Source organism: Trichechus manatus, unplaced genomic scaffold (assembly GCF_000243295.1).
Source record: "Trichechus manatus latirostris isolate Lorelei unplaced genomic scaffold, TriManLat1.0 scaffold00003, whole genome shotgun sequence".
Lineage (NCBI taxonomy): Eukaryota > Metazoa > Chordata > Mammalia > Sirenia > Trichechidae > Trichechus > Trichechus manatus.
Window position 1 is genome coordinate 9,996,724 of NW_004443939.1, and position 13,151 is coordinate 10,009,874.

Sequence of the window (13,151 nt, forward strand, 5' to 3'; positions counted from 1 at the left end):
CAGTTTATAGCAATAAATGCACACATCCAAAAAGAAGAAAGGGCCATAATCAAAACATTAACCCTACAACTGGAACAAGCAGAATGCTCGTTAGAAGCGAGGATAGCAAGACTTTGTCTTGCTTACTTTGGACATGTTATCAGGAGGGACCACTCCCTGGAGAAGGTCATCATGCTTGGTAAATTAGAGGGTCATTGAAAAAGAGGAAGACCCTCAATGAGATGGATTGACACAGTGGCTGTAACAATGGGCTCAAACATAGCAACGATTGTGAGGATGGTGCAGGACTGGGTAACGTTTCGTTTCTGTTGTACAAAGGATCCACTCGACGGCACCTAACAACAGTGACATAAAAAAATAAAACAAAACGAATTGCTGTTGAGTCAACTTTCAGCTCGAAGCAACCTGATGTGTGTCAGACTAGAACTGTGCTCTATAGGGGTTTCAATGATTGTTTTTCAGAAGCAGATCGCTAGACTAGACCTTTCTTCCAAGCTGCCTCTGGGTGGACTCAAACCTCCAACCTTTCATTTAGCAGCTGAGCGTGTTAACCATTTGCACACCCAGGGACTCCTCACTGAGTACAATAAGAGCTAATAGCTAAGAAAACGATGACCATGGGAGTTCAGAACAGGGGTCCCTGCCCCAGCCTGGAGGGGCTGGATGGGGTAAGTATGGCCAGTGAAGGCTTTCTGCAGGAGATAGGCCTTTTTTTCTCAGCAGCTTTCCTGCTCAAAGCAGACCCAGCTGTCAAAAAAAAAGGAGGAGAAATTTCTCCAGGAGAATAGCTTCTTCATTTTCATGAGTGTAAGCAATCAGATTTCAGATTTCGTTTTTTACAGACATATTTGAACTTATATATCCAAATTAGTATCATAGTCTGCCAGATCATCACTCTGGGAACCGTACATTTATTCCAGTGAAGCGTCTAGTGCTGAAAGTATTTTGAAACTCCTCTATGGGAATTACTTTTCAGCCAGTCAGTTTAGGGGTCACCTAGGAAAACCAGTCACATTATTTTATAGTCATGCCTCATTTTTCACCTAAAACTATGTAACAAGGTTTGATCACCCACTTCGTTCATTAGACATGGCTCCAACCAATTCTTGTCTCTTTCCAAAGTTCAAATCCATTCTCAGAGGATGATATTTGTATGACGGAGGACTTTCAAAGAATATGCCACCAACAGCAAAGACAGTTCCCGAAAGAGTTCCAGAAATGTTAGTGTGATGTCAGCATTGTTTGAATCAACATGTTCCAAAAGTCCCAACGTGGTTGTTTGGAAGGAGATAGCGCTAATTGAGATGAATTTATTCTGGCATAACTGCTGAAAATTATTTGCAATATTTTATACTGTTAAAGCACACAGCCCAGTAGAAAGAATCTTGGAAGACAGTTTATACTGAGGGAGATTCTGGCGTTCTGTTCTCTTTCTGTAGTCTACCCTGGTGGCCTGGGGATATAGTTCTCTCCCATTCTGGTGAATATCTCAACAACATGCTTTTTGGTTAAGGCATTTAGGAGTTTTGTACAACGGGAAGGATTGTTAAAATACAAGCAGACAAAATTGCCAAATATCTGGCCCTGACCTAAGAAGACAGCCCTGCTGACTCTAAGCAACAGAAATTTAGTAACCTAACTGTTAAGCCAACGCTCACCTTGGCTCTGAGGAATCGTCCCATCATTGCAAAGAGGCCAGAAAATGGAGCTGGGATGGCATAAGTGGGTATGGAGAGGGGAAGGCGTTTGGCTTTAGTTATAAAACTAAACTGCCACGGGGACTTTGAAAAATGCCTTCTATAGAGTAAGATGGAATTCATTTTAAAGGCAGATTTATAAATGAAGCAGTAGGGAAGTAAGTGTAGGAAATGCAGGTGGAATCAGGAGTAAGATTGGCACCTGTCTCGAAAGCCAAGCTGCCTCTCTGGGTGAGGCCACACAGCCGGTTCTAAGTCCTTTGTAGTCAAATCAATGAGAAAAAACCCACTTTAGTCACACAATTCACCATAGGCAGTTTCCTCATATTTAATGCCTTGAAAGATTCATGTAGGATGAAATAAGACTTGTGAAGCATGTGTCATAGTGCCTGAATTGTAAGGGTTTAGTAAATGGAAGCTTATAGTTCTGATGATTCTAACAATTATGATTATTCCAAATACTGAGGCCATTGGAGGGCAGAGGAAGGGAACATGGAGGTGGGCCAAGAGAATGCCCTTCTGCATCTGCCATCGTCACTACTCCTAGCCCCTGGATGTCCTATCCTGACTCTGTCCACAACACAATCCCTTGGGTTTCATCACTGTCAGGCAAAGGCTAATAGTTGTAAATTGCAGTTACAGGCTTATTAATTTGGAGTGTTGACCTGGTTTGAGTCAGGAGCTAGCACTGGAAATGGATCTTTCAGGATGGAGCTATGGAATGGTTACCTGGCCCTGGCCAGCATCATGCCACAGATGGGGAGGGATAGGAAATTTATGCTGGCATTGCAGGCAACCCGGGATACATGGACTTGTTCATTCAACAAGTGTTATTGAGCACTTCTTGTGTGCCAGGCACTGTACCAGATGGCTGGGGGTACACAGATGAAGAAGACAAAGTCCTTATTGTCAGGATACCCCTGCTAGCAGAGGAGACAGGTATTCCATGGATAATTACAAAAATAGGATGTGAATACGAGCGCGTTTGTTTCCTGAGTCTGCTGTAGCAAATTACCATATACTACGTGGCTTAAAACACCAAAAATTTATTTTCTCACAGTTCTGGAGGCCAGAAGTCTGAAATTAAGGCATTGGCAGGGCCACATTCCCTCTGGGGAGGCAAGGGGAGAATCTTTTCTTGCCTCCAAGGGTTTCTTGGCTTGTGGCTGCCTAACTCCAATCTTTGCCTCTGTCTTTGCATGCCCTTCTCTCTCTGTCTGTGACTTCTCCTCTTTTGTTTCTTTTAAAGATACTTGTTACTGGATTTGGGGGCCGTCTGGGTAATCCAGGATGATCTCATCTCAAGATCCTTAATTTAATTACATCTCCCAAGACCCTTTTACCAAACAAGTTCTGGGTAGACATATCTTTCGGGGGCCACCATTCAACCCACTACAACTAGTATGAGAGGAGACGTTTGGGGAGTTACAGAAACACAGAGGAGGGTCTCCCAACCACATGTGAGTGGAAGGGAGAGAACAAGGATGTCTTCCCGGATGAGCTAATATTTGAGACATATGCAGAGAGATAAAGAGCATTAGTGAAGGGTGAAGTGAGGGTGGAGGCCGAGGGTGGCCAGTAGTGTAATGCGCGGAGCTAATACCTCTGCTACCCTATTTAAAAGTATGCTACTGGTAATAACTGACGATAAGGCTTCAGAGCACCATAATCCACAGTGCTTATGTAGACTCCCTCTGACATAATACCAAATGGAAGACAGGCCACTTGGTGGCTCCCTGAATCCTACCACATTACTCTAGTTCATAGTGGTGTTAGCTGCTGTTGAGTTGGCCCTCAACTCTTGGCAACCCCATGCACAATGGAAGGAAATGCTGCCTGGTCCTGTGCTATCCCTATGATCGTTCGTGTATTGGATCATTGTGATCCATAGGCTTTTCATTGGCTGGTTTTCGAAAGTAGATCGCCAGACCTTTCTTCTTAGTCTGTCTTAGTCCAGAACTTCTGCTGAAAACTGTTCAGCATCATAGCTACACACAAACCACCACTGACAGATGGGTGGTGTCTGCACATGAGGTGCATTGGCCAGGAATTGAACCCAGGTCTCCTGCATGGAAGGTGAGAATTCTACTACTGAAACAAACCGCCATTGCCCCCTGGAATTGAATACTTTTGTTCGGATTTCAGTTTTACAATTTACTGTGCAATATCATGTATTCTGCTTAATTTATCTGAAGCTCAGTTTTCTCATCTGTAAAATTGAATTAATTCTAATATCTGCCATATCAGAGAGTTATTACGAGAGTTAAATGAAATAATGCATATGCAAAAGTTTTGGGAACTCTAACCCCAAACCAAACCCATTGCTGTTGAGTTGATTCTGACCCATAGTGACCTTATGGGACAGAGTAGAACTGCTGCCCCATATGGTTTGCAAGGCTGTGAATCTTTATGGAAGCAGACTGCCACATTTTTCTCCCACAGGGTGGCTGATGGGTTCAAACTACCAACGTTTTGGTTAGCAGCCGAGAGCTTAACCACTGTGCCACCAAGGCTCCTTGGGAACTCTAAGGTACAATACAAATGTGACTTATTATGGTTGTTTTTGAAATTCCATTATTGCTATGGGGGAAATCACCCCACTAATATAAGCCCCCTGCCAAAACAAATCTCCACATGTGATTTTATCTAGCATCTGTCGAAGTCCAAAAGTCAAATGTGTTAAAGGATAATCCAAAAAGTCCAGGCATGATGTCATTTTGAGAATCTTAGTGGGATATCAGAATTAATTCTTTTGCATTAAAATTTTGTCATAGTATAACATTTGGTGTCAAACAGTCTGGAGTTTGATTCCTGGATATGTTATTTATAAACTGTTTAACCTTGGGCAAATGGCTTGAGCTCTTTCTCTACTCAGTTGTGAAATTAAAATAATATGTCACAGAGGTGTGTTTAGGAAATAATAAGATAATGCATAGGAAATTACCTAGCATAGTGTCTTACATATAGTTATGTTTATTCAGGTTGCTACACTGGGCAGATAGGAAAATGCAGGCACTTCAAACCTCATGCTAGTAGACCCCCGGCCAGCTCCCACCTTCTCAGTTTTCCTTCTCTTCTTCCCAGCTTTGCCAATGACCTGGCAAGATGCTCCACACCTGTTAGCCTATAAATTTCAGAACAAAAATGTCTTTCTTATAGAGTGTTTTGTGCACAAGGCCTGATGAAGAAAACCTGTTCTACAGAATTTTAGTTTTCAGTAATATGTCGTCAGCCTGGTAATCAGCTTTCTCATCTCAAAAGAACACAGCGGCCAGCTCAAAAGTAAGCAAAACTGCCCCTGAGAAGCTAAAGTGCAGGTCACCCAGTGTTTGGTGTTTGCGTAGCAGGTCTGCCCCTCTGGGCTTTAGGATAGTGATTCTAGTAAACAGTTAATTGGGTCCGTTTGCTCCAGGAACCACTCCTTAACACTATTTGAGGGGGTGCTTTCCGTTCTGCAAACATTTACCGAGTTTTTCCTCATTGCTTGGTACCGTGCTATGCGTTGGGGCATACAGAGGTGCACACGACAGTTCCGTCTTGTGGAAGCATTGTCAAATGGGCCTTACTCTAGGGTGTGAGGAGTACAGCATCAGGGGTACTGCGAGCACTAGGGAGGGGAGGAGCGAGGGGTGGTCAGAGGAGGAGAGGTGGTATTTGAGCCAAGTCCTGGGGGATGATTAAAAGGAAACGAGGAAAAAGTGGAGACGTGGAGGTATGGGGAAGACATTCAATGCAGAGGGAGCAGCACATGCAAAACAAGTAGGCCATTGTGGGAAATAAGACCATGGACTTGGACTTTAAGACAGGACTTCATGTTGACTCTGCATCGTGGACAGGAGGAAGGAGGGCAAGACACTGGGTGACTACCATGTAGGACCTTACTTCCGGGGCTTTCTTTTACACACAGGCCAACCTAAGACCCAGGCCTAGAATTATCTCATGACCCTGACAGGAAGCAAGAATTCTGGAGACTTAGGTGGTGATTGCTGTTAGTTGCTGTTGAGTTGGCTGTGACTCCTGGTGACCGTACGTATGACAGAGCAAAATATTGCCCAGTCCTGTGCCATCTTCATGATCACTGGTAAATCTGAGTTCATTGAGTCCACCACCCATCTGTCAGTTTGTCACACTGCGGTGGCTTGTGTGTTGCTATAATACTGGAAGCTATGCCACAGGTGTTTCATATATCCAGCAGGTTCATCCATGGTGGACAAGTTTCAGCAGAGCTTCCAGACTAAGACAGTCTAGGAAGAAAGGCCTGGTGACCTACTTCCAAAAAGAGTATTTATAAGGGGTATGGATAACATACATTTGAAAAGGGGTCACCGTGTTTGTTCAGTGATACAGTAAGTATCAGTTTGCTGAGATTATAACATTCCTTACCTAGCAGGTTACGTGATGTGTAACACAGTTATGCAACCTGATTTCTCTAATAGGGCAAGTTTCAACTTGGATTTATTGAGATCTGAAAAACATATTGTGGAGTGAATGATGTACAATTCACTCAGTTAAAGTACACGTTTGCAGACCCGGAAAATTACAACGTAGACATACGGTGTGGCTCTTGTTTCCTATGGATCTCACTCCAGTGGTGGTGAAGGGGCTGGGATACTGGCTCTGCCACGACCCTTTTTTTCTCACGTTTTCTTTGGTCTCCATTTCTCTAGCTCTCATTCACCACTTTTCCCTCTGCCTTGTTTCTGTCAGCCATAATGGAACTGTTTCAAACAGGTTTGAAGCCCTGAATTATCTCCTATTAAACAACCTTTGGAAACCCTGGTGGCACAGTGATTAAGAGGTATGGCTGCTAACCAAAAAAGTTGGCAGTTCGAATCTACCAGGCACTTCTTGGAAACCCTATGGGGCAGTTCTGCTCTGTCCCGTAGGGTCACTATGAGTCAGAATCAAGTTGACGGCAATGAGTTTTTTTTTTTTTTTTTTTAAACAACCTTTAAAGCAGGTATCATTGTCCTGATTTTATAGATAAGTAAACGGAGGCTAGAAAGGCCATACACAGCTAGTAAGTGGCAAAGCCAGCATTCAGACTCAGGCCTGTTTGATTCCAAAGCCCTGTGCTTGGAGCAGGGACATGCTTGATTCATCTTTAGCACCTGCTTCCCCCACCTCTTCCCTCCTCCTAGAGCCTGGCTTGGGGAGGATGTTTAATCAGTGCTAATATCACACAGACCAACCCCTAGAATGGGTTCTCTCCTTCCTCGGCTCACCTGCTTAGAGATCAGGGGATGTGTTAGAAGGATATGGTCAGTCCTTATCAATATCTCCTTCTTTGTTCAGATAACATGTATCAAGTGGCTACTATATGACCAGGCATTGTGATAGGCACCTTACATGCATTTCATCATTTATTTACAGAACCTTTCAGGAGAGGTTTTACGGAAACTCAGACTCACAAAGAGCTGTTAGAAAAGGGCGTCCTCTCTTTGTGGCCACCCTCATTAATTTCTTACAGGCGGACATCCTACTTGGCCAGACCATGTAATTGGAAAATTCCTGAATAATGAGAATGAGACGGACAGAGAGTAACCTCACCGTTCCTCTCGTTTAAAAGCCCAGAAGTCTTGCCACATTTTAATTATGTGATGGAGGGGCAGATAATGCTCACCACAGAACTCCAGACGGCAGCATCCCATTGTATTCCAGGCCCACAGGTTCCCCTAGAGTTGTCAGTTTAATAGCTGGGAGAGGCGGTGTCACTGAGGAACAAGTCAGAGCGCCCCCTTGCGAACCTGCCTACAAATCTTGCTTGTTTTCCCATTTTCTACCACAAGAGGGAGACATACAACCATGAATGATTTGAAAATGAAATTTATTTATTTATTTATTTATTTTTTAAATATAGGCTTCTTTTTACCAACCAAGGAACCCTGGTGGCGCAGTGGTTAAAGTGACTGCTAACTGAAAGTTCAGCGATTTGAAACCACCAGCTGCTCTGCAGGAGAAAGATGTGGGAGTCTGCCTCCATAGAGATTTACAGCCTTGAGAACCCTATGGGGTTGCTATGAGTTGAAATCGACTGGACAGGCAGCAGATTCTTGGTTTCACCAACCAACCAATTTGCATTTCTAGCAAGTTCTTAGGAAGTTACACATAAGAATTACCTGGGGGATCTTGTTAAAATGTAGATTCTGATTCAGTAGATCTGGGAGTGGAAATGCAAATTCTCAGCAGGGAATGCTTTAGAAATGCAAATTATCAGCAGGTGTTCCAACCAGAACCAACTGGTTCAAAGCCCTGAACCAAAACACTGCTGTTGAGTTGATTCCAAATCATAGTGACCCTACAGGACAGAGTAGAACTGCCCCATAGGGTTTCCAAGGCTGTAATCTTTACGGAAGCAGACTGCCACATCTTTCTCCCATGGAGCAGCTGGTGGGTTTGAACCGCCTACCTTTTGGTTAGCAGCTGAGTGCTTTAACCACCGCGCCACCAGGGCTTCTTTCTTTTTACCAAGGGATTTTAAAACTTCGCTCCTGATAACAGCCAAGATATGAGAAATTTTTCTGATAACGCAAAATTAATATTCTTAAACGATTTAGGTGAAAATTGCCTAAGAATGGTCCAAAAAGGAAATAAGATAAAAGACACAGATGAAAAATTTACATGAAGTGCTATTTTTATAGGTCAGAATGGTTGGATATTGGTCATTTCTAATAAAACAGAAGTCCTCTTCATAGGTGCATTAAGCATGAGAGGGGTTCCTAAGCTCTGTGCATCTTGAAATTAGGGAGATTGTTTTTAGACTGTTTTTTACACTTAACCACTCTAGATTAAGGAATGACGTTTGTGGAGCTGGGGAATACCTTCCCCAGCTTCTCCCTCTCCTCTGAGCTCCCGTAGCTGTCATGTGAGCCTCCAGCTTAGCACCTTTTACTCCATTTTGTGATGATGGTTAATTTATGTCTTTCCTAGACCAGGAGCTTCTTGACAACTTGAGCCCTCTTCATCTTTCTGTGGTGCTCAGTGCCTGATGATGTTATGCAGTAAATCAATTTATATAGCAAATGTTGGATAGATGGCTAGGTAAAGGGATGGAGAACAGACTGACAGATGCTAAGGAATATATGTATTCTGAGATGGCTGTTTTGTCTGGAATCTTTTTGAACCTGGAATTTTGTACAGCTCAGAGCTAAGTGCGGTCCCTGGGTGGCACAAACATTTGTGCTTGACTCCTAACCTAAGGGTTGGCAGTTCAGCACCATGGAAGAAAGCCCTGGCAATCTGCTTCCATAAAGGTTACAGCCAAGAAAACCCTATGGAGCACTTCTGTACTGTAACACATAGGGTTGCCATGAGTAAGAAACGACTCGAGAGCAATCGGTTTGATGTCTGTTTGGTCTGAACCATGTAGCCCTTGTAATTCTTCTGGCCTTATACCCCCTTCATAGTTTAGTGTAATTTCTCCTTTTCTAATTCAATTAAAAAAGGAGAAATTACATTAATATGTATATAACTAATGGCTCTCCCAATGCAAAGGTCTGAAACATGCCTGCATTTTGGATTCAGGGCCGTGATAAGAGCCAACACTTACATAGGATTCACTGGGCACTCTTCCAAACCCTCTTTACATTCACTAACTCACTGTGTCCTTACACAACAAATCTATGTAGTAGGTACTTTTTTAAATCCGCATTTTGAAGAGAAGGAAATGGAGGCATGAAGAAATTAAGTACCTTGCCCAAGGTCACCCAACTAGTAATGATACTCTGCCTGAGTGCTTGCTGTTGATTACAGCTCAAGGGAGGAAGTGAGGTGGTTTCCTCTCTTCCTCTTCTTGCCTGTATGGAACAGCAAGTGGAGCTGGTCAACACAGAGAAGAGCTGGCATACAGGACCCAGACACCATAGAGCCCTGGTCAACACAGAGAAGAGCTAGGTGTAGGTGGTTACAAATAACAGTCACCTAGTCAAGCTAGAGTGAGCCACCAAGAGGACTGTATCGTAAGGCTAGAGTGATGTCTCCTGGAAGCCAAGGGCAGGACTGGCAGGTGGGTTTCTCAGAATCCTGAGACAGTAGGGACCCAGGCAGCTGCTCTCTCTCATCTATCTTTTCTGTCTGCTGATCCACCTGTCGGTGTAAGTCTGGTTTTGTTTGTTTGCTTTTTGGTCTTATTTATAAACTCATGAATATTTCAAATTTATAAATTAAATTTACTTTCTTTTTAAGTTCTTTAATTGTCTAACAAGCAAAACTTTGAAAGTAGTTAAGTCCTGCGCAGATACTTGTGCAGGACACACTGTACCAGCCCTGGTTTTTGAGCTTTCCATATATTACCCTATTCAGTAATTATAAGAACAAATGAGGTAGGGGGACGGTCATCCTCATTTTCACAGATGAGGAAATGGAAGCACAATAAAGTTAAATAACTTGTCCAAGGTCACACAACTTGTGACTGGCAGAGATGGGATTCAGACCTTATCATCTGGCTTTAGTGGCCATTTAGTCCTTATGGTATACTGTCTGGATCTAATGTGAAACCTATAAATAGGGTACATTCTAAGTTTTCTTATACGTTCTAGTGATATTACTTCCTCAAACTTAAAATCACAAGTTTAAATAAGTTACTCAACTGCACATTTTAAGTTGGAATCACCAAGCTAACCTATTATATAAGCTGATATCCCAAATTCTCTTAAAGTATTTAAAATACTTGGTTGGTTGGAGAAATGAATAACTGTTTATTTTAAATAACAAATATACATAGATTTTTCCCAAACTTAATACAAACATATTAACGCTATAAGTTAGATTCAGTTTATTATCTCTATACTATGAATTTGATTTACTTCATCATCTCTATACTTAATTCTAAATCTTCCTAGGTTTAAAAATACCCACAGCCCATGAATTCTCATCTCTGATAAATCTGCAACCCCCACCCTCTTGAGAAGATTCGTGTAACCTATTTATTGCTTGATTCTATTCTGAATTTTTTTCTGGTTCTGCACGTACATCCAGGCCCCAACTCAGAGACGTATAAATGACACAGGATTGGATCCTGCATAGCTGTCATGTGTTCTCACATATCTGGCTGTCAGTCACAATTCAACAGATGTTCTCATGACACGACTGTCCCTGCCCCACAGCTCCCGTGTTTACCTGTCTTCCCAGTTCAAGGGCTACCTGAATCTGCCTAGTATACTTTTGAGCCCTACTTCCAGATCATGGCCTGGAACCAGGGTCTGTCATGAAAACATGGACCCAGGAATCCACTCTTATGGGATGGGGCAGGGAAAGTTCTCAGAGAAGAGAGGGAATGAGTGGGAAGACACTCTGTAGAGAAGGGGTCAGAGGAAAGAGAGTTGTTCAGGGATATCTTCCATATTGGAGGGGAAACAAAACAGGGCTCAAACTGGCCCAAGGAATCAAGATTGAGGTTATGTGTTGGGGGCTGGCAACACAGCACTGGACAAGATAACATTGACCAGATCCTCAAAGCCGCCCTAGTTGAGGAAGGATTCTTTTTTGCCAGTCTTGGTTTATCTTTTTTCTGGTCTCTCCTTGTGTAAGCTATTCCATATACCACCACCAGCCAGTCAAGTTTCCAAAATCTCATTGGTTTATGTCCCTTCTGCCTTAAAATGTCCGTAGCTCCCCATTGCCTACAAAATAATTAGTATGGTTCATGAGAGTCTATAATCTTGCCCCATCTATTTCTCCAGTCTCCTCCCTGGCACTCCAACCTCTTCAAAGCAACAGCTCTGTCAACATACCTGTGGGACAACACCAGTGCCATTGCACTGTGATGACTCCTTTCTGATGGCAAGCTTCTTGAGTACAGAGTCCCAGTCACCTTTGTTTCTATCTCTGCCCACAACCAAAATAATAATAATTTATGCCTATATATCATTTTCTAGATTACAAAGACTTTGAGTTAATTTTTACAAGGACATCATATTTGGTAAAGTAGAGGGACAACAAAAATGAGGGAAACCTTCAATGAGGTGGATTGACACAATGGCCACAATAATGGACTCAAACATACCAGTTATTATGAAGATGGCACAGGACCAGACAGTGTTTCGTTCGGTTATATAGTACGGCCACCGTGAGTTGTACACAACTTGATGGCAACCAACAACAACAACGATCTTCACAAAAAACGTGTGAGGTGGATATTATTATTCTCACTTTAGCGATGAGGAAATTGAGGATTAGAGGGAGAAGGGGAATAAAATTTATTGATAATTGAATGCGTGCCAGACACAGTTCTAGATGTTTTCACATATATTATCTGTTTTAATTCTCACAACGACCTCAGAAGCTACAGCCATTTTATAGGCGCAGCTCAGTTAAGTAACTTGCTCAAGATTGTGCATTTTAGAGTCAAAGATTTGAGTCCTAGTTGTATCCGGTTCCTAAACCTATGATCTTTCCATTATGTTGTAATGCCTAGCCTGGGGCTGACATTTATTTCATGTTGTTGCAGAAATAAATAACTGTTTCCTAGGTTGTACTTCCCACCACTGGGACAAGTACCCGAAGCTCTCAAGTTCAGGGGCAGGCACCTGCAGCCATCATCACAAGGGTAAGACCTTGGCCTAGAGGTCTGATGATCCCTGCTGCTCTTAGCAGAATTAGAAGCTTTTTTCTAGTGCTTGTACCTGGGGGACAGGGTTGGCAGTTCCATCCCCTGGGTCCACTCCTGTGGCATTTGCCAAAGAAGTACTCTTGGTGTGAAGAGGTGAACCTGCTCAGGTTCTCGCTCCAGGCTTTGCTTGGTGCCTGGGACATAGGAGTTAGCTGCCCTATTACAAATGTGTTGATTGAAAGAAAGAATATATGAAGGATTGGCAAGTCTACAGTTTCTGCTGCATTCAACTAGTACAGTATCATTTCTCATCAGAATGGGAGGTGGAGACTGTGAGGCCGGGAGTGAAGGGGTTCCTAACTCTGCTGTGGTGAAATTGACTGGACCCAAGACCAGTATGAAAGTTCTGTGTCTGAAGGGAGTAATCCTTAAATCCCCCTTATGGTTTAAATGTAATTTGTGTCATTGTGAAGGAGTACTGGCAATGCAGGAGAATTCATTAGGCCAAATTGGGTTCGCTATGCTCGACAGTAACGTTTCTGAAGATGAAGTTCAACCTTTGCTGGAGAGCTAGAACAAATTAATGTTTTTAATGCCTCTTCTTTTTTACCACACTTCACGGTCCATCTAACATTGCTGCTTCTGGTAATATTTTTATATGGAGTTGAGTTCTATCGTGTCTGTAGAATTATGACTGAGGCCCATTTTTAGTAGAGAAACTTTTCTAGGGCAAGGGTTGTAGGGTTTTTCTGGTTTAGCTTTGTGTACTGACAAACACCGTGCCAGGCATATATAGTTGCTCAAAACGCTGTTCTCATAGTCCCAGCGTCGGAAAGAGTGGCATCAAGAGAGTGGCAGGCCACCATCAGAGAACATGTTGGAATGTGATGCACTGGGTGAGCAGA

The 13,151-nt window shown here is 42.8% G+C and overlaps 1 protein-coding gene across 2 annotated transcripts in view; it reads left to right on the plus strand.

Annotated features, from left to right (window-relative positions):
* PGM1 (phosphoglucomutase 1) overlaps nucleotides 1-13,151 on the plus strand; it is a 65,956-nt gene that overhangs the window by 14,591 nt on the left and 38,214 nt on the right. Inside the window, exon 1 of one of the 2 annotated variants that reach the window (XM_023730665.1) lies at nucleotides 9,218-9,702. The exons of the other annotated variant lie outside the window; for it this stretch is intronic. Coding sequence (XP_023586433.1) covers nucleotides 9,670-9,702 — 33 coding nt within the window. The 5' untranslated portion in view covers nucleotides 9,218-9,669. Of the gene's footprint in view, nucleotides 1-9,217; nucleotides 9,703-13,151 lie in introns of those variants that run through there. 2 annotated transcript variants of the gene reach the window in all.